Source organism: Drosophila kikkawai, chromosome 2R, assembly GCF_030179895.1.
Source record: "Drosophila kikkawai strain 14028-0561.14 chromosome 2R, DkikHiC1v2, whole genome shotgun sequence".
Taxonomy (NCBI): Eukaryota; Metazoa; Arthropoda; class Insecta; order Diptera; family Drosophilidae; genus Drosophila; species Drosophila kikkawai.
In genome coordinates, this window is record NC_091729.1 from 868281 (window position 1) to 891213 (window position 22933).

The 22933-nt window shown below is 34.6% G+C and overlaps 1 protein-coding gene across 2 annotated transcripts in view; it reads right to left on the reverse strand.

Moving 5' to 3' along the window:
* The window catches only part of gus (splA/ryanodine receptor domain and SOCS box containing gustavus), a 45157-nt gene that overhangs the window by 11001 nt on the left and 11223 nt on the right, over positions 1–22933 (reverse strand). Inside the window, exons 1-2 of one of the 2 annotated variants that reach the window (XM_041774658.2) lie at positions 11558–11801; positions 10364–11250 (exon numbers count right to left, since the gene is read on the reverse strand). In XM_041774658.2, the coding sequence (XP_041630592.1) occupies positions 10364–11250; positions 11558–11577 (907 nt within the window). In that variant the 5' untranslated portion in view covers positions 11578–11801. Of the gene's footprint in view, positions 1–10363; positions 11251–11557; positions 11802–22933 lie in introns of those variants that run through there. The other variant, XM_041774659.2, reaches the window with a different exon arrangement.

Sequence of the window (22933 nt, forward strand, 5' to 3'; positions counted from 1 at the left end):
TTACAACATTTTCTCTTTGATATAAATGGAAAGCAACAGTATTTTATTGTGGTTCTAGTTTTTCAGGCTGAAGTCAAACAAGACTTATGTTTTCTGTACCGTTTGCGATGCATCGTTTTCTGCAAATAATTTAAATGTGACAATTAACCAAAGCTTGCCTTTTATAATACAATTAGTACTGGTCAAATGCATCGATCCACAGTAGCGCCTTTTCTCATTTAGCGTTGCAAAAATCATATCTTTTGAACCAAATAAGGTAATCGAATAATTTAAAAGGCATTGGACAGGTAATTGCAGTCAAATGTATATATGTACTACATAAAGTACGACGCCCACAAATACGCCTTTTTAAAGGGTATCAAAGTAAAAAAATATTTTTTTTAATGAAAACAATTTTAAAAAAATATATTTAATTTAATTTTTTATGTTTATTTTTATGTATTTGCTCAAATAAAAATAATTTGAAAACTGAAAAAAAAAATTTTTTTAATTCAAAGTGTAACCGCTACGCGGTACAGTTAGTATATTTCTTGGAATGTATGAAACTGTGTCGGTATTTTGGTTGATTAACTTTGGTTTATGTCGTTGCATTTTCGCAGACGCAGCTCGACGCAGCCGATGAAGGTTAATTCTGGTCCAGGAAAGATCCACGTAACTTGCTCATTGTTTCCGTATTGTTTCCTACAAATAATATACATGACAAAACAGTGTTTGCCGGGTCAACTATAATTAGTTCGGGCCCAGCAAAGCGGGTCGGGTCTGCCGGAATGTATGAAATTGTGTCGGTATTTTGGTATATTTAACCCTGACTAGTTTTGATTTATGTCTTTGCATTTTCGCAGACGCAGCTCGACGCAGCCGATGAAAGTTAATTCTGGTCCAGCAAAGATCCACGTAACTTGTAGACATAGTGCAGTCGGTGGCTTTCATCGGCTTCAGAAGTTATAGACTACTTTAGGCAGAAATAGGTGAAAAAAATGGACACCTGGCAGGTAGCGATTAACCTGTACAAGCCCAAACCAAAGTGCAGTTTTTTTTTGATTAATTAACAGTTTATGAATGTATCTATAATTTAAAGTAAAAACCATGACCATTGGTTTTATGGTTTTTGTGTAATATTACCTGAAATTCGACAATTTTACCAATTTTTTTTTGCTATGATGCAAAAAACGAAAAAAGTTCAACTTTGAATGCTCATATCTTCTACAAAAAAAAATCGTTTAAAATCGTTTTTGCGAACATGACTTTTTCGATTTTTGCAACGCTAATTGTTCGAGAGGCGCTACTGTGCGATCGTGCAAAAAAACATTTCAGAAAGTGGTCATATTTTTTCCCATTATTCCATTATAATACAAATTCAGTACACTTCATTTCAAAATATTAAACATTATTATTAAATATTTTCGTATTCATTTATTTATCAAATATAAGAACTTAAATAAAAAATATTCATACGTGATAATGAGATTCTGATAATAGGAACTTAGTTTTTCTAAATAAAATAAAGAAATGCAACATTTGCACCGTATTCATTATATGACATTGCATAATAATAATGTTTAATATTTTGAATTGAAGTGTACTGAATTTGTATTATAATGGAACAAGAAAGGAAGCTAACGCCGAAGTTTGTATACCCTTGCAGATTGGTATACATATACATATGTACATACAGCTGTGTTCACTGAAATAGCAGTGCGACAGAGGAACAACTTTAAAACGTTTTTTTGTACATATTCCTATTTGCAAGCTGATTTATTGCACATTGTTTTTGTAAAATGGAACATAAAGATAAGAATCGAGAAAAAATTCCGTTAGATTTTCTCTATTTTTATGTTTTATTGATATTTTTCACATATGCAGCTCGTTTTGGCCGATCACTGAAATAGGAATTTTTAATTTTCTTTTGCAAAAAGTGCCGAAATTTCTTTTAATTTTGTAAAAATTGAGTTTAATTAAGGTCGTTATTATAGCTTATACTATAATACACCATTACAACGCAAAAAAAATTATTTTAGTGGGCGCAGGACCTCACTGCTCCATGAGAGAAAGGTATAAGATAACTTAGTCTAGAAAGACGGGCAAAACATGTTAAGAGACTCCAAATCTTTCAAATTTTTATTTTAAAATAGTTTATAAATCATAAAATATGATCCGATTGTGGTATTGTTAATAATTAAATACACTAAGCCTTTATGAAAAAAATTTTTATGAAAATAGTGTTTGTAACAGGATTTTCCAATCTTAAAAGTGCAGGTCGTGGGGCACTGCTATTTCAGTGAACACAGCTGTACATATAAAAAAACTTTAAATCCAAAAAAAAATGTCATAATACAACATTGTATTATGAATATGTACAGCTGTGTTCACTGAAATAGCAGTGCGACAGAGGAACAACTTCAAAACGTTTTTTTGTACATATTCCTTTTTGCAAGCTGATCTATTGCACATTGTTTTTGTAAAATGGAACATAAAGATAAGAATCGAGAAAAAATTCCGTTAGATTTGCTCTATTTTTATGTTTTATTTATATTTTTCACATATGCAGCTCGTTTTGGCCGATCACTGAAATAGCAGTTTTTAATTTTCTTTCGCAAAAAGTGCCGAAATTTCTTTTAATTTTGTAAAAAATGACTTTAATTAAGGTCGTTATTATAGTTTATTCTATAATACACCTTTACAACGCAAAATAAATTATTTTAGTGGGCGCAGGACCTCACTGCTCCATGAGAGAAAGGTATCAGATTACTTAGCCTAGAAAGAAGGGCAAAACATGTAAAGAGACTCCAAATCTTTCAAATTGTTCTTTTAAAATAGTTTATAAGTCATAAAATATGAACCGAACCCAAAAAAACCGAGGTACGATTCGCAAAACCACAATTGTACTGGCTCGACGCGTACTTCGCTTTAGCAAAGCTCGTCCTTTTGCATCCTCTAGGGATATATGAGCGGGAATTGGCATGGGAATCAGTCATGGGACCATTCGCCGGGGACTTATTGAATAAATTTTAGATTCGCGAAGTCCATGGAAAATGTCACTGCTTGGTTAAAGGCATATCAAGGCAAGATCCGAGTTCGCCAATAGCCACTTGAACTGCCAGAATTCAAATGGCGTAATATCCTTTGGACAAATGACTCCAAACTGGTTTTATTTGGTGGAATAGGACAAGACAAGACCTCCAAATAGATAGTGCCCCCCAAACCATACGCTGAAGACAGTAAAACACGGTGGCCTAAAAATCATGGTTTGGGTATACTTTTCATACAACGTTTTAGGTCCCGTATATATGATCTGTGGGATCAAAGACCATTATGTTTATGTCCAAATATTAAAAACTGTCTTGCAGCCGTATCTTAAGGAAAATATTCCATTAAGGGGGGATATACATGTAAACCAAAATTTTTGGGCCAAATTTTTTTTTTGCTTTAAAATATAGTTTATTACTTAAAGAATATACTATATAAGTTTCATTATAAAATGCCAACTCTAAGTGCCTCAAATCAAGTATGAACGCAAGGTATACAAGTGTAAACGTGAGCGCATCAAAAACTTTAAACGTCTTTTTCTCAGCTTTAAATTCTTGAATTTTTACCTATGCTCTGGACACGATTCACAAAAAACTATGTAACATATCGGAGTGAATCAAAAATTATTATGATAAGCATGAAATTATCTTCTATTTGAACCTACATGGTTGTTATAAAACTGAGTATTACTATTTTTTAAGAGGGTGGGAAGTGAAAACTGATCACCTGAAAATGGCTTTTTTTCCTTCAAATCAAAATTTAATTTTTTTGTCTTGATTTCCTTTTGGTTTTTTAGGTTCAAATAGAAGATACAGATGTAATGAATACAAAAAAATTTAGTTTACGGATTTCGGGCAGGAATTACGAGCTCTATCGTGTCCATAGCACGGCAACTCAAAGCTCGAGGCGCTACGGAATATGTTCCATAAATCCGCCATTTTGTAAAATATTGTTTATAACTAATTTTTTTTATCATTTCTGATTCTTCTTTTAAATATATCCAAAGTTTCACGACGATTGCTTGACTATTTCTTATAAAAAAAATTCTCGAAAAATGGCCAAATTTTGACCGCTTACATGTATATCCCCCCTTAATTTGCGCATTTCAGCAGTACAGTGACCCTAATCATACCAGCAAGGTGGCCAAGGAGTGGGTTCTTAATGGAAAAGTGGATGCAATGCCATGGCCTGCACAGTCCCCGGATATAAATTCGATCGAAAACTTATGGGGGACATCAAGGGCTACGTATTAGAGAAGTTTCCGACTTCTAAGCCGCATCTTTGGCGATTTGTGCAGGAGGAATGAGACCATAATCCCCTCAAGCGTTGCTAAGACTTGGTGGACTTCTTGCCACCCAGGTATGAGGCTATGATAGCTTCTAAAGGCTATTTAACAAAATATTAGATCATAGTCAATTCGAATTTAAGAAGAAATAGGTTTCTTATACGATATTTTTAAATGTATGAAGAATTTTAGTTTTTCACTGCTATTTCAATGAACGGCATAATATAGACCTTTTTTGTTGTTATTAGCTATATCTTCTAAAGGGTTTATGTTACCTAAATTAAATGATTGTGGTATTGTTAATAATTAAATATACTAAGCTTTTATGAAAAAAAAATTTATGAAAATAGTGTTTGTAACAGGATTTTCCGATCTTAAACGTGCAGGTCGTTGGGCACTGCTATTTCCGTGAACACAGCTGTAAATATATGTACATATAAAAAAACTTTAAATCCAAAGAAACATTTTCATAATACAATGTTTAGATAGCAGTGTTTTCATATAAAAATCTGAAATTTTGTTTTTTTTTGTATTTTTTACATGTGTGTACATAAATAAAAAAATACATGTGTGTACTTATGACGCTTTTCGGCGACATAAGATCGCCGGAAAAAAACGCCATAATTTCGCGGACCAAATGTACTGGGCGAACTTATGGCGGCGGACTTATGTCGCTATGCCTTTTTAATTTTAATCGATTTGTAGAATTTTTTAGAAAAAAATTATCGTTATTTTTTAGAACAAAATCATCACCTTGTACCTAATCAGGATGAAGCTCGTAAATCACATCGGGAATTCTATAACTAAAATCATTTTTATTCTCCCTTTGCCGTTATTTACATTTGCATCAAGCCTTTGAGACAATAACATAAATTCAAATAGACATAACTTAGGAAAAAATTATTGATCTCTTAAAGTCTTAAATTAAAGGGTAAGAGTTGTACTAAACGTGTAACTGAAGAGACAGACCAACATACCTCAGTAAAATTGATATATGTGCATCGTGTTTTTCTTATTTTTTTTGTAACTCCTTCATGTGACATTTTTAAATTTATTTTATTTATATAGATAGTAGATGTACAAAATGAATCAGCTTAGAAAATATTTAATAATGCATTGTTTCTTATTAAGATAATAATTTAAAAGTAGTCTTCATAGAAAATTGATATATGTGCAAAAATGAGTTATTGACAAAAATAGGATTATATACATTTGTAATATTGCTTAAATGTGTTTTTAATATGAAATAGTGTCTCCTTTTAGCTGCTCCAATAATTTCAACTGCCTCGGCATTGAATTAACCAAGTTTTGGAGGACGGTTATATCAATATTTGCCCATTCCTTTACTATTGCCTCCTTTAAGTCTTTTAGGCTCTCAAATTGCCTTCCACCGCCGAAAACTTTATGTGAGAGGATGCCCCAAAGATTCTCAATCGGATTTAAGTCCGGACTTATAGCTGGCCACTGCGTCAAGGAAATTTTTGTTTGTATTCCAGAAACCGTGAACGTGTATGGGAGCGTTATCCTGTTGAAAAACAATATTCTCGGGATGGAACTCTTCCGAAAGGGGTACCAGCTCACTTTCCAAGAGATCCGAGCATATTTGCGCATTCATTAGAACAGACACAAAGCATATGGGGATACCAAAGAAGTTAAAAACAGCCCAAGCCATTAGAGATCCACCACCGTGGTTGCGTCTGTGGCAAGTTAGCTGGGGATACCTAGGGTCTCGCCAATATTTTTGATTTACATCAGGCCCGTCTAAATTCAACTTTTTTTCATCACTAAAGATGAATTTACGAAATTAGCTGTCCCAAAATTAATATTTTTCATAATAGTCAAGTCCAGCCATTTTATGGCGTCGCAATAGCTTGGGTTTTAGCACCTTTGCTTCAAATCTGAGGTTCAAGTCCCTTCTGCAAACTTGTTGCACCCTTTGCCTAGTTATTGGCAACTTCAATTCTGTTTTAATTTGAGCGTAACTCATACTTTTTACAGTTTCCAAGCTCTAATGTGGCGCTTAGTCCTGCCATCAACCTTAGGAACTGCACCTTTGCGGTTGTTCTGAGCTTAATTTTGCGATGACTTTAGGAAATTTGTTATTGTATTAATTGTTGTAGCAATAACACTCACTTTGACGCCACATTCAGCCATAGTTTTTACTCTAATCTGCTCTTCTTCCGTTAATTCGGTTCTCCGTGGGATTTTAATCATGGAGTATCGTTTTTTTAACCCAGCTCTTTTAAAAATAGCCCAATATAAAATATAATTAATTTTTAGTGAATAAAATCACAAATTTAATCACTTTGTTCCATTAGAATATGACCGGGTCGCCCTCCAAACGTAAATGAAGCATATTGCACATTTATCAACTTTCTATTAAAAGCAGTTCTTCGTGTTCTTTTTTACGCTAGTGGTACTACAAATTGAGAGCTAATAAAAACCCAATGTATGCAGCAATATTAGCATATATAAGGGAAAAATGGTGTGTACTTAAAAAAAAACTATCGCTATTAAAACGACAGTTATATAGAAAACAAAATTTGCACATATATCAATTTTACTGAGGTACATAACCTTAGAAGTTGTAAAATGTGTAATTTTTCCGGTACATCTTTTTATTAAAAAATGAAACCAGTTTCACCTGGTCACGAAATAACTTAAGAACAGCTAGATCGATTTGACATATTTTTTTTTTAGTTGAACCTCAGAGCAAAGAAGGATATAGGAGCGCCATGTGGGCGTAACCGTATCTCAGATTGGGAATAATGCAAGGCATTGAAATTCAAAAATGCCGGCCAAGTCAAATTGACGCCATTGGTACCCCCACCAGAGACATTACATTCATTGGTTTTTGGAAATGGTAATCATTTTGTGACTTATATCCAAGGAATACAATAATTGCTTTAAAATGACATCAGTTATTCGAGATCATTTTATGCCTATTTTCAAAGTAAATATAATTTTAATTAAATATAATTTTAAGGTAATATAATTTAAATTTTATATAGCTTTTAATTTGCTACACAATTACCTAAATACATATTTATATTAATGCAGATTCAAGGTCAAATATATCATCGAACAGGTTTTCCTTATTGCCAATGCCTGATGATGACTATTCATTTTTAAAATCTATTTTATGGTAATATACATAATCGCATTGTATTTTAAAATAATTAATTTCTGATTTTGCGGATTTGAATCCGCCGGCCAAATGGCACACGGAAAGTTTTCGAACTTTTCGCCTGCAAATTAACAGAGACTTATCAGAGGGAAATGCGAATCCGTAAGAATTTTTCGGAAGTGAAAACTAGAACAGGTAAGGGAAATCCGAATCAATTTTGCGGAAGTGGAAACTAGAACAGGCCTGTATATTATTAAAACAAAAATAACAATAAACATTAAAATATATGTTTACTAACTTAAAATGTGTATTAGCACAAAAATTTGTTTTCAGGTGCTAAAACTAACAAAAAACGTAGATCAATGAATTATTATTCAAAAAGGCTGAAACGTCTATTTCTCCAATATGCTGTGGGTATGTATATGAAAGTTAAAACTGAACGATTGACATTTATCAGGTTGAACCAGGCCTATATGAGCTATATGATATAGTCGTCTGATTTTCAAAATATTAAAACCCAAATTCTGAAATAATATAAAATGGCCATTTCTCAAAAAACATGCAAAAATGTTAAAAAACAGCCAAGTTATATTTTTTTTCTAAAAATTTTTCGAACATTTGTATGGCAGCTATATGATATAGTCGTCCGATCCGGCCCGTTCCGACATATATAGCAGTGAGAGTATATAAAAGACTATATGCAAAGTTTCATTCAGATAGCTTTAAAACTGAGGGACTAGTTTGCGTAGAAACGGACAGACGGACATGGCGATTCGGCTGTTGATGCTGATCAAGAATATATATACTTTATAGGGTCGGAAAGGTCTCCTTCACTGCGTTGCAAATTTCTGACTGAAATTATAATACCCTGCAGGGGTATAACTTCGGCGTGCCGAAGTTAGCTTCCTTTCTTGTTTATAACAATATTTAATTAATTTATTAGTGAATTGAATTAGATAATTGTAAATACATATGTATTTATGTAATTACGTATGTATTTACATATATCAATTATTTGTATTATTTTGCATATCTATTTAATAATTTTCTGGAATTCAAATTTGTTTTGATTCTGATGGGATATAGAATATAATGATATTTTTCAAATTTGATCAATTGGAACATTTCTTAATGTGAATATATTGAAAACAAAAACTTTAAAGAACTTTTAACTTGTTGACGGCGGTTGTTCTTTCTAGAGAATTACGCATATTGAATGTGGAGTAGGCCTATTGGGGATACCACAATAAGAAAACGCTCCAGAAAGTCTAAGCCAATGTTTATTATGATCGCCTCCCTTTCTACCTAACACGCGGTCACCAGCACAAAATATTTTATATTTTAAATTTATTTACTTCCAAACGCATAAAAAGCAGTCACATTCAATTAGGCCACCACCAACCTTGTTTCACAGTGGTTAATGTGTACCTAAAATGAAAATGTTTGCCTTTTGGACACGAAACATTGTCAAACTCGAAGATATTACGGAATTTTACCCACACTAGGTTTTACGACCTTAGCAAGGCAACCTGCGAACATTTGTAACTGATAGATTGCTATTTCCAATTGTTACTGATGATTCCGTAATGAACAAATATTCAAAATTTTGAGTATTTGACAGAGTTGACAGAGTTTGACCTGCTAAACCCTAAGTGGGCACACAATGGCATTTTCAGCTCCATCTGCTCTTTCCGTTATGATTTCTGCAACAACAACAAGTTTACAACTCACAATTATTTTGGGAAGCACGTGAAGATCGTTTGATCGCACACTCTAGCTAATGACGACTGTGGCGGTTGCAATCGAAAGACTATCTGTAAAGGTTAATTTAGATATCTCGCAAACTGACAAACTTGTTCGCACTGCAATGTGCAATGCATCGATGTTTTACCGATGTTTGGAAAAGAATACTCAACATCGATACATAAATTCATCGATGTTTTTTTGGTTAACATCGATGGCTTATGAAATTTTCCCATCACTTATTTTTACAATCAGAAAAAGCGTAAAAAGTGCAAGAACCAAAATTTATGCAGTTATTTATTTAACATTTATACTAATAAATAACTACTTAAAAGCAGGGATCGCAAATAAGAGTTATGAGAAAGTAAAAATTGACATATAACTTTTATTTTAAAATTAAAAAAAAAAAATTGTCAATTACTTTTTAACTGGGAAAACCTATTTAAAGATTGGCATATATAATTATTCTACTTTTCAATACCTTCCGTTTGATGTATGTGGTGATTGGAATTTGCATTTTTTTTTAAGCATCGAGATATTTTAACCTATTTACCACCCTAATAATATCTTTTATTAAATATTTTGATGTGTTTATATTACATATTTGCATATATTGAACATTTTTATATATTTTATGCATATGCATTATATTCAAACGCAAATTCCCAAGTCATCAGTCAAAGCCATATATTATCAAACAAAAGATATTGAAAATTAGATGAATTATGTATGCCAATCTTTAAAATAGGTCGCTCAGTTAATAAGTTATTAAAATTAAATTTTTAATTTCTATTTTTTAAATTTCAAAATAAAAGTTATAAGTCATATATATATATTGATCGGATAACATTGTGGTGGTGGTGAGAGCGAATCGCATGTTCAGCAAGGCAGGGCCAATGATTTCGGACCAGGTGCTCGCTGAAGACTGACAAAGTACTATTTATCAACCGCAACATTGATCTCTTACTTAGTTCCTTGTATGAACCATCGATGTTTGAAATCTTTGATGTTTTCAAACCTCTAATGAGACTACTTAACTGCATTTCAAACCTGTTGGCAATGTGTTACAAATGTAAACCTTCAAATTAAATTAAATGTAATTTACGTAAATGTTCGACTTATACATAAGTTATTAAGTAGGTTTCATATTATTTGATAATGATAAATTCATTTATACTTACGATCTAATCCACCAACGTAGCGCATAGTTATTTCACAGTGACCCCAGACAGCTGACACGACTGGATAAAGTTTTTTACCTCTGAGCCCTCTAAATGCAACTCCTAGATATTGCTGGTCAACGATGAAGCTTAGTGTTCCTTCGTCCATATCTAAGGCTACTAAGAACTTATCTGGAACTAAAAAAGCTTCATCGTTTTTTAAAATAGCTGGATATGTGACGCCTGCACAGCTTTTAGAGTCATGGTACAATTTATTTCTGCCTAGGTCCCATCCCCAACTTTGTTCAGTCGACCCCACCAAACTTTGATATCCAACTGAATGTAAGGGCGCGTCAGCTGTAGATACACCAACAACAGCATGTGTTCCCCTCTGTCTTGTTGGCCAATAAATTTCCCAAATATGCAATCCCTTCGTTAGACCGACTTTGCCACGGATACAATCTGTGCTTTGCGCGACTGGGTGTCTGTGAAACGTTAATTTGTCGTCGTCTTTAACAAAAATGTTTAAAGACCTATCCTCTGAATTCCATGAATGTTTTAGTTGTAATTCTCTAGAAACAGGCGGCATATCAAGCAAAATATCAATGCGTGCTGGTTTAACAAAATCAGCTTGAAGCTCTCTTGGTATTATTGGTTTGAAGGTAGACTGTGAATCATTACGACTAACTGTTTTGACTCCACCACTAATTTTTTGACCCATGTTCATGCCACGGCAGCTTCTAGATCTTCTTTGGTCGATTTGAACTTTGTAAGATAATCGAAGACGTTCAAAATCCCTGGGTTCCAATCTGGATAAAACAACTCTCGGCGAAAATGCAGATAAAGATGAAACACTTTGAGGACGTCGCCTTTCACTGGACCTAATAGGTGTCCGTCCACCCTTATACCTAAAAAAAAAAAAAATTACTAATTGTAGAATTTGTTTATGAAATTACAATTTTCATTGTATATTTGTATAAAGGCATACATATCCACCTATGTACAAATGTATGTATATTGTATGAATAAAACTTGTATATTAGCTCAATGAAATATTAATACATACATATGTATGTATGTATGCATGTGCATATACAAGTTTTAAATTAATGTATATGTATGTATTTATTGTACACATAACTGAACATTCATTGTAAGTTATTTTGTTATGGGTTATATATGGTTAAATTTTAAAATAAAGTTAATAACAATTACCTTTTTTTACCAAGTTCCATCTAAAAGTTATTTAATTTTTGAGTGCACAAAATGGCGTCGCCAACGGATAAATATTTACTTATCTTAAATGGTGCCAAATTAACATATGTGTATAATTCATTTTTTAAATCCGAAATAAATGTAATGCACATAGCCAAATACTTTTTTATATAGAGTATGTGTTAAAAAAAACAACATTGACTGATTTAAAATCTGCATTGGAAGCATCTAATCTAAGAGTTATTAAGGTTGTAGAAAAACAGGGTGGTTCTTGTAATAAGTAACCATTGAAAGCCGATTAATGTGCCCATGTATAATGAATCGTTAATGTAACGTTCACACTGTTTCCCATGACTGTATGAACGAAGAGTAATGTAAAAGACGGTTTCTAATGGTTGTATGACGCAGTAATGCAGTTTTCATTCATTAGCCACTTTATTAAAAGCTTGAAAATGACAACTTTATATTACAGCTGGAAATAAAATAGATTCATTAATTTTTTCAATAATGCGATATATCGATATAAATTTCCCGAATCGATTTAATCTAATAAGTTTTATCCTATGTAAACTCGATTAAATTCATTTACAACTTAAATTATTTCCGTTTTCGATTTTAATCGTTTCCAAACAATTTATTTTACTCCATGTTATTTTTCTTAATTTTTTTTTTTTTGCGATATGAATACAGACACACCATTCGAAAAAAGGTAAACAATAAAAAAGCCCTCAATTCGCACCGGATAACTATGCGTTTCTGAATTCCTCATCCAAGTATTCACGCAAATTAAATTTGTTTTTATCTTGTAGTGCGTAAAAGTTTTATAAATCGCCGCGTATAGGGAATATTTGTTCGTAAAATTTCTCGATGGACCTTGAGACTATTTGCGCGGTTTTCGAGGTTCTTAAGTATCAAGGTATTTTTTGCAAAGGCAAGTAGTTTTTAGTAGTTCCAGCCTTCTGGCTAGATATGCAACAACCGAGCCCTCTCTTCAGGGACTCAAAAACAATGTGCAAGGACTACGGAGGATAGCTTAGGGCGGACCCCTTCTAAGGATGCAGAAGCCTCTGGATCCATCTACTTAGAGATGGCGGTTATGCGGGAGACGGTCCAAGTGGAGATCCGCGACCTGGACGACATGACCAGCGCGGACCAGCGACATGGCCCTTTTTGCGGGAGAGGAGTGCGGCATTCCATGCGATGCTGCACCCAGGATGCGTAATTCGTTCGGACGCAAACTGTAACAGTTAATTTCAGACCGGATCATGCACGGAGGTTGGGCGAGGGGAAAATCCGGATTAGATGAGTCGCTTGTCGCATCGGAAAGAAATCGAAGCCGAGACGTTGCTTTAAATGCATAGGCTTTGGGCACACCTCGGCAAAATGCCGAGCGTCCGATGCATCAGCAAAAGCCACGCAGGAGTCATGCTTTAAATGTGATTTACTGACATCGAGCAGAGTATCGACATCTGTATACTAAGCGAACCCTACAAGGCAAGACCAGAACGAGTATGGAAGCAAAGCGTCGACGACGGCGCTGCCATCTGAAGCTGTGGTCAATCCCCCAGCCACTTATCGCAGAGAGCGTCAAGACCTGGCTACACCATGGCTAAGTTTCAAGCGACTACCATATACAGTTGCTACTTACCACCGAGCATGCATATAGACGAAATTTATTAGGTACATATGCAAAACAAATTTCTCAGCCGCTCTATTCACTCCCACTCCTAAATCACCGGCTTTGATGAAAAACGCAAGCAACAAGAAGTGCTACAATTTTTTAGATTGCAGCAAAAAAAATCAGCAACACCTAAAACAACGTCCAATATTGAAATCGGTGCGAACAGCCACACCGCCAACAATGTCAACAAAAAACAGTAAGCTCAAATTAGCAACAAGGGGTACCGGAATAAATAGCTACATTAGATCACTAACCATACAACATATAGACTGGTCATTTCATACAAAGAAAATGGAGCCAACAATTTCTTAGCGAAAGGCCCCAGAGACTTCGTGTGCGCCCGAAGCGACAGACCCCGTAGCTTCGTGTGCGCTCGGGTTTTAGCTCTCTCATTCTTACGCTCGCACACTGATTGCGAGAGTTCAGTCGCAGAGTCAGAAGGTTGCTCTGCGCTTGAACTCTTCTTTATATGTATGCGTGTTCATGCATTCACGAACACGGGTGCATGTGTGCGATTATTTCATTTCGGCCCAGCAAGAATATTTGGTCTATTGCTACTTTTCGCGCTAGGTACCCTAACAATATGGGCATATTCACTATTGGGTTAATAGTAAATATAAGAATGTTATATGTTATAATATATGTAAGATGGGTTGATAGCCCCGCTTAGCTGGTTCTTCTTTATTATAGTATTTATTTTGTTAAATTATATTTATTTTGATTATTGCAAGTTTTGCGTCTTTTCTGCTTTTTTAATTTTCAGCTTTCGTTATGGTTCTCTCTGCTGTCGTATCTACTGAATTTTCAACCGCACTGCTGAACTCCACAAAACACAATGAATAATTCTCTCCCTGTTCCTACTTAGCTGCTATCAGTTCGAAGCTCTCCGCCTGCTTCGATCCCTTCCCTTTTTACATATATTTCTTAATGTTTCAGCATACATTTCATATATGTTTATAAATTCAAATCACCCGCAGCAGTGAAATGATTTGCATATATAAATAAATAAAATAAATAAGAATAAATAAATAATTAAAAAATTAAGATGTGTATATTGTTCCATTTACCTTTACAAAAAAAATATATATATACATATATGGGCATTTCCAAAATGTCGCACACGACATTCGTACGCATTTAAATAAAAAAAAAAAGTATGGTACATTTAATTTTTTTTGTTTTTTTATAAATGACCTATAAGTTAAGGTCTTGCCTAGGACTATAATTGGTGCAAATGTAAATTTTGAGTGTTTGCTAAATTTTAAGAAAATTAAAAAAAACTGAAGGATTTGCACGCGACAAAAACAGAAGTCACTTTCGCGGCAAGCTGTTTAAACACTGATTTCAGCGAAACGGCAGAGACTATTTTAATGAAACAAATTTTAAAAGGTGATGCAATAATGTCATTTTCATATGCTTTAATTTACAAGCAGAAATATAGCGTAGTTTATTTTTTATTTAATTTTAATCAGATTCGCACGCTACATTTTTTATCATCATACTTTGCATGTAATTTTTAGTATTATAAGTAAATTGGAAGAGCATATATCCATTTTATTTCGACTTTTTGCATTCTTCTAGTGATGTTGGTAAACCACAGTCAAAGCATAATACCCAATCGTCGGTAGGGTATGCAGCCACCATCCGCTCGCAGAACAGCTGATTTGATTTCTCAACCCCATAAGAGCAGTCGGTTTTTTAAGTGACACCGACTGCAATATGCCCTGTTCCTATCACAGTAGATTGATTTTTATTCATTCGAATGCATACATATATGAAAATAATTTCACTGCTGCGGGTGATTTGAATTTGTAAACAAATATGATATGTATGCTGAAACATTTAGAAATATATTATTATAATTATTTTTTTTTTTTTTTTTAATGATTTATTGGTGCAAAAGTGAGAAATATATTATAACATATAACATTCTTATTTTTACTATTAACCCAATAGTGAATATGCCCATATTGTAAGGGTACCTAGCGCGAAAAGTAGCAAAAGACCAAATATTCTTGCTGAGCGAAACGAAATGATCGCACACATGCACCCGTGTATGTGAATGCATGAACACGCATACATATAAAGAAGAGTTCAAGCGCAGAGCAACCTTCTGACTCTGCGACTGAACTCTCGCAATCAGAGTGCGAGCGTAAGAATGAGTGAGCGAAAAACCCGAGCGCACACGAAGCTACGGGGCCTTTCGCTTCGGGCGCACACGAAGTCTCGGGGCCCGTCGCGAACAGCTCTGGGGCCTGTCGCTAAGAAATTTTTGGTTCCATTTTCGTTGTATGAAATGACCAGTCTATATGTTGTATGGTTAGTGATTAGATCAAACGTAAGCTTGAAACAAAACACGGTTGGTAACTAACCAACGATTAACCGTATCGTCAAAAGCAACGAATAAACCAGGAGTTCCAATAACGACAGATTTTCCCTCCTAGCAGATGCCGAGAGCAATCAAGCAGTGTCGGAGTAGAAGACTTAAATGAAACTGTTTTTTAATTAGGGAGAAAAGCTCAAACGCTCTTGTCAACAGCATTTTTGGGCTAGTCGTGGACGAAGAGTTCCATGTTGTTTCGCTAATTAAAGTAAACATTCACGAAAACAAAATTCAAACCAAATCAAACAAAAAAGGAAGCTTATTTCGGCAAGCCTAAGTTTATATACCCTTGCAGTTTGCAATTGGATCAATAAGAATCGAGCCCTCCTAGCTAATAGAAAAAATAAAAGGAAATATATAAAAGTTGAATATTTATAAATAGTATATAATAATTGGGTTTTTATATTTATATAAAACATTTAAATGCTGACAACAAACACAAAAAAGAGTTTCATTACATTTTACCTATACTTATTATGTTTACAGTTTGACAGTTACAGTTTTACGTTCCCAACATTACATTTTCTCTTCATCTACCGATCATTTCAATGGCAGCTGTATGGTATAGTTGTCCAATTTTCATAAAATTTATACCAAAATTTTAAAATATCAAAAAAAAGCTTATATCTCAGAGCACATGTAAATATGTTGAAAAACGACGATTTTTTTTGTATTAATTTCCCGATGGCTATAAGATATAGTGTTCCGATTGTCATAAAATTTAAAACAAAACTCTGAAATATTATAAAATGGCTATATCTCAAAAATGATGCAAAAATGTTGAAAAACAGCCAAGATGCGATCTAATATTTTTACTAAAAAATTTTACGAACATTTGTATGATATGATATAGTTGTCCGATCCGGCCTTTCCGACATATATAGCAAAAAGAGTATATAGAAGACTATATGCAAAGTTTCATTAAGAAAAAACTGAGGGAGTCGTTTGCGTAGAGACGGATCGACATACATGATTGACCACCCGGCCTATTCACGATCGCAAAAGGTTATCGTGAAATAAAAGAAGCGTTATAATGTGTTGCAAATATAAAAAATATATGACTTGATAACTGAAAATATATAACATAGAAAGTGGTGTGCGTAATTCGCTAGATACGCTCAGTGTTACCAGCACAGAAAGAGCCGCCTAATGGATTGTGTGGCGACCGTACCTTAGTAGGTAATAAAACAAAACGGCCCACCGCGCCTAACGCCGGATAAAGGAATCAAAAGAGATTGCAAAATAAAAAATACAAGCATATATCTACACTACTGGCCGAAATAATAAGTACATGCGTATGTGGTTTGTTTCAAGTCCTATAAAATTGGTTTGATAAACTTAAGGAAAAAACCCACTTAATTTTTAGTTTCCGTTCTTATTCCAGATAATAAAAATAACTGCCTAAAGGATTTTACATTTCAAATTTAGAGACAGGGGTCAATTTTATCAAAAAGCATGAAAATGGGTTGGCCAAAATAATAAGTACACCCATTCTTCTAAGCCTAGAACTCGGAACGTATTAGATATTTTGCACTTCTTTTTTCTTATAAGTAAATTTAGATTAGTATCCAATAAAACCACATTCGTTTTAGGTAACTTTCGCTATTTTTTTGGCATTCTAGCAGGAAGTCTGTGGCAAATCAGTACTAGAAGCTGAGACCAGGTTTCTTTAGCAAATCTTCACAAATCTTCAACATTTTAAATTGTTTTGGTTACAATTCGACGTTTTAAGTTTCCCCACAATGTTTAGTTTAGGTTTATGACAGGAGACTGACTTGACCATCTCATAACAGTTACCTCTCTCTTGCCAAAAAAGACCTGTTTGGTCATCCAAGGCGAAAATTGACATTTAAATTTGAGCTCGAACAGTTTGTCGTAGACTGCATGAGACAGGATTACAAGGACGTATACCCTAAAAGGTTCTATTACTTCAAGGAAAATTTTTTCAGATGAAGCAAAAGCTTTGCAACATTTTTTTGGTATGGTCTGAACCGGAGGTGGAAACAAAATACTTTGGGGCAATGAAACAAAAATATTTCTTTTTGAAAACGATTCTAGACGTTTTGTACGTCAAACCAAAGTCAAAAAATTGAGATTTGAAACGCGAAAAAAAAAGTTAAGCCCGGAGACAGATGCATAAAGGTCAGGGGCTGTTTTTCCTGGCATGGCGTTGTGCAAATACATCTCATAAATGGTATTACGACCGAATTCGAAAATAAAACTTTTTTAACTGGCATCTTCTAACCATATGCTTAGAGAAACATGCCCTTCCGATAGATTTTTCAACGAGATAACGATCCAAAGTAAACCTTAAAAGTCATCATGGCCTGGTTTAGGGACAAAAAAGTAACCGTCATGGGTTGGAAAAGTCAGTTTCCGAACTCATACCTAATCAAAAATTTATGGGGAAACTTAAAACGTCGTATTGTAACCAATACATTTAAAAATTTTGAAGATTTGTGAAGATTTGCTGAAGAAACATAGTCTGAGTTTCTAGTAGTGACTTGCAACAGACTTCTTGCTAGAATGCCAAAAATAATAGCGAAAGTTACCTAAAACGAATGTGGTTTTATTGGATACTAATCTAAGTTTACTTATAAGAAAAAAGAAGTGCAAAATATCTAATACGTTCCGAGTTCTAGGCTTAGAAGAATGGGTGTACTTATTATTTTGGCCAACCCATTTTCATGCTTTTTGGATAAAATTGACCCCTGTCTCTAAATTTGAAATGTAAAATCCTTTAGGCAGTTATTATTATATTCTGGGATAAGTACGGAAACTAAAAATAAAGTGGGTTTTTTTCTTAAGTTTATCAAACAAATTTTATAGGACTTGAAACAAACCACATACGCATGTACTTATTATTTCGGCCAGTAGTGTATATATATAAAAATGGAGACAAAAAATGTTACTAATGGCATCACAAGAGAACGGCTGGGCCGATTTGGCTCAAATTTTTTTCAGTTGTTTGTAATTGCCAGAAGAAGGTTATAAAATAAGACAATTTTGGGAAGTCCTTCTGGAAAGGTCGCTAGCGGCTGAACAGATGTACACACTGTTGTATGTAAAATTCTGAAACACCCTACAAAGATCATAACTGCGTTGAAATTGCCCAGCAGACAAAAACTCCGTAAAAAATATTAAAAACTGAAGTTTTGCGGACCGCAGGCGGACAAAACGTCCGATTTTAGGCTCAAGATCGGTAGCAAAGTAAATTACCTGTCCTGGGTTTTGTGGCATCAAAACCTCTCATTTTCGGAACACGAACTAATAGCGTTTGCGGACGCTGTGGCGAGACTGGAAACAGTACCGATAGCAACCCCTTTACGATACCCGAAAAAGGATCGTTTGCTGACCTGTGGCAATACCGCAGGAAGTACTGTTTGCGGACCTTTTGACGATGCGTTTCAGATACGTTTTTAATATCTATTTCCAACTAAATTTTTTTTAGAATTTCGGGTTTTTTAAATGTAAATAAAACATACATTTATTTATGTTTATCATTATTTATTAGTTATCATTATTTAACTTAAAAAATAAACATTTTACTTAAGGGGGGGGTAAGGTTAATTCGGTGCAAAAATGCCCACTTTTCAAAAAAATGTTGTGGCGAAACGGCTAAAGCTAGCTTAACGAATTAAATACCATATAATAACACAACATTTGAACAGTTTGTGATAAATTTTGTATTGAAAAATATTTAGAGGTAGAGGAGTTATAGGGAATCTCCCGAGTCGCCTCCAAAAAAAGTTGGTTTGCGGTGTACATCCTAACTGTCCACAGAATCATCCGATCTACAAAAATTATACCTCATTCGTTAAAGGATAAGTGTCCCGAGGTATTCTCGAAGCGTTTTTATTTTTAAAATTTTTTCCCTATTTTTTATCAAAATTTGAAGTCAAAACCCCGATTTTTGACTAAAAAATTAAGTTAATTTGTTAAATAAAAAATATAAGAAAATTAAAAATTAAAAAAAGCTCGACGAGAATACCTGTAGAATTATCTAAAGAAGTTATGTTCCAAATTTCAAACCGATTGGTTCAGTATATTTTTAGTTATCGTGTACACCGATTTTCAAAATGGCATTTTTCAGGAGAGCGCTTTAAACTTTGTGATTCTCATGCATTGAACACCAACCGACCTTCGTTCAGCTCCGCATAACTTCGTCAATTTTACTATGATTGATGTAAAACTTGGACACAATATTCTTAAGATATTGAACTTTTAAAATAAAAAATAAAAAAAATTTACGAAAAAAAAAATTAAATACCTTACCCCCCCCTTAAGATTTGTTAATTTCCTTAAAACTACTAATACTTAATACTAATACAAACCGTCCTGTGCATTCTGCTTTTGTGTCTGCTTGCATCCTCCAACGCAAATTTGTTTATAAAAGCGGCTGTAAAAATATAAATTATTATAAGTATATACGTATTAAAAAATACACGAAAAATATACATACCTTTGACGGATGACGTAATAGGCATCTCTCGAATGGACATTTTGGACTCTGTCCCAAACCAGGACCATTGGCGCGCCACTTCGTCGGAAATTAAGTCTCGCCAGCATAAATAAATATAAATCTAGTCAATATTAGTTCATTAGTAAGAGATTGTACATATTAATCAATTTAAATTTAACACTTACCGATGAAAACACGTGCGTCTTTTAAAAAACTGTTCACTCACGTCCGCACAACTCGCCGGTCAAAAGGAAAAGAGTCGCAACGGGAAAAATTCCACAAACCAAAAGAGTTAAAAGATGATGCAATAATATTTGCCTCTCGCTCATTTGCAGCGAAATAACAAAAAACAGGCAAGCGACAAAAAAAGGAAGGAGAAGAACCGTTCATCGAGTTCTAGAAATTTCGTTGACGACAAGATTTTTAACGCGTCCGTTAGCGGGACATTTGCACGGGTCCCAGTGTTAGCCCGTTTCAGTATCTGTTTTCGGACCAGGTTTCGACAATTAGGCAAACCTATTGCGGTAAGTCCGCTTTTTGGCCGCCCACTGTACGTTTCAGTGTCCGTTAGCAATACGTTTTCGGTACATTCACGGGGAACGCCACAGTTTTGCTTTTCGTCCGTTTGCGCGTCCGTTTTTGAGCATTCCCCGAACCTAATGCGGAAACTCCGATTCTTTGTTCGCATTTAATATTTTTAGCGGACATTTCTCGGATCCATCCGCACTGAGACCGCTCTTTGCCTGCTGGGTGTGTATCAATGAACTCAATGCAATAAGTATTCAGAATTCCCGTAATAGTCGGACGCAAGAGGAACGTACAGAAATAAATGCATCGATACGTGCCCAAATGGCACAGCTTCGCGCTCCACAAAGATCACCTCAAGCCCGACATAATAATAGAGAAAGACGAGCCGCAAATGACAACTTGAATCGCGCTGCATTCGCATACAATCCTGAAACATCCTACAAGGATCTTACCTGTGTTGTTATTTTGTCTGTTGTATGTCAGCATTGCAATGCACTGAAGTTTCGGTTGGAAACCCCCGGCTTATGCTGTGCAGGTGGCAAAATTAAATTGCCCGTTTTGTCTCATCCACCAGGGCCATTGTATTCGCTACTATATGGAAATTCAGCCCAATCAAACAGTTTCCTAAAGCTTGCACAAAAATATAACGGATGCTTTCCAGTTACGTCATTTGGAGTCGAGGTTTTTCATCAATCAGGTTACAATCCAAGTTATAAGGTAATGGCGTCTCTTTATTATCAAAATGAACAACTCACATTTTTTCGAAATTGCATTCCAACATTCAGATTCAAGGGCAAATTCACCACCGAGCATGCGCTTTGTTATCACCACAAAACAAAGATCTTAAATTCCTTCAGATCTATTTCATTGGTAATTCACCGCTACTAAACGTGAAATTATCGAACAAGTGCAAAATCTTCTCCATGAGCATAATGAATTGGTCAGATTGTTCAAAGTCGCATTGTTTACAAGTCATCACTTCTTTTTGATTCTACAACTAAGTTTGAATTCAAATTCTAGGAGAAGAAACGAATAAGAAGGTCAACTCTATGAATTTTTATGCGTATCGACTGATGATTCGACTAGATGTTGACAATCATCTGTTAAGATACCGCCGTTTGTTTCAACAGTACTGTGTCGACATGTACGTCAAAGTAAAAACGGAACGTCTTAATTTCATTCGCTTTAATCAGTCAAAGTTGCGGTCAGACGAGTACATTCACTTGCGTGACGCCATCGCTACTGAAGGACACGTGGCCAACATCGGTTGTTTGACCAATCTCCCAGCTACTTATGTTGGAAGTCCGCGCCATATGCAAGGGCAAATTTAAAGGAGAGGAAGTTCGTATCCCACGAATTCCGATTATTCCAACAGTTAGTTAGGGCAACTCAGATTTCTTTATTTGAAGAGAATTAAATTCTCTTCTAAATGAACTAAAACGGTTGTTGAAAACAGCTTTTTATATTTTTTACAGCATAAAGTCAATATTTTATCCCGAAAAATCAATTTTTTTTTTTTTAACATGCTGTAAAAAATATAAAAAGCAGTTTTCAACAACCGTTTTAGTTCATTTAGAAGAGAATTTAATTCTAAAGAGAATAAGCCTTTATTCGTTTCAATCGGTCAATAAGTTTTTTTGTTATCTTTCCCGCCAATTCGAAAGAATCGTAAAAATAAAAGTGGAGAAAACGCGCTTCAAAGTTCGCCAAGCGCCTGCAAACCTGCTTGGCGCTCCTTTACTTTCATCTCTGTATCTTCGAAAATACTTCGAATTGGCTTCTGAAATTTTTGTGGTATATTCTTAGATAGTTAATCTATCGATTTAAGCAATAAAAAAAAAATCGATTTTTTTGGCCTCCTAATTCAGGAAACCCCCTTAATCAAAATATAATTTGGTTTAATCGACTTACTAAAATAAAAGTAATAAGAGGAGCTCTTACTAAGTTTGAGCCAATTCTGGCCTTTTTGGTTGGCCAGATGGCCGACGTAAAAAAAGCTAAATCTTACTCTTGTAAGGGGACAAGGTACTTTGGTATCAGAATGGAGAGTCCTTGAGAGACCATCCTTTTCAGATCATAAGTACATACGGTTCCAAAACGCATTCGAACACTCTCCAAAACAATCAGTCTTCAGGACCCTCGAAATACTAACTGGGGAAATTCAAGGAGACTATCGAGACACGGCTCGCGGTCTCTCCGGGCATAGTAGAATCCGCGGAACACATAGAAAAGTTCCTATAGACCTATAGACCCTCTCCAAAGAACTGGTAGATGCGTACCACGGATCATGCCCTATATCGGACACGAGAAAGATGTCCAGGC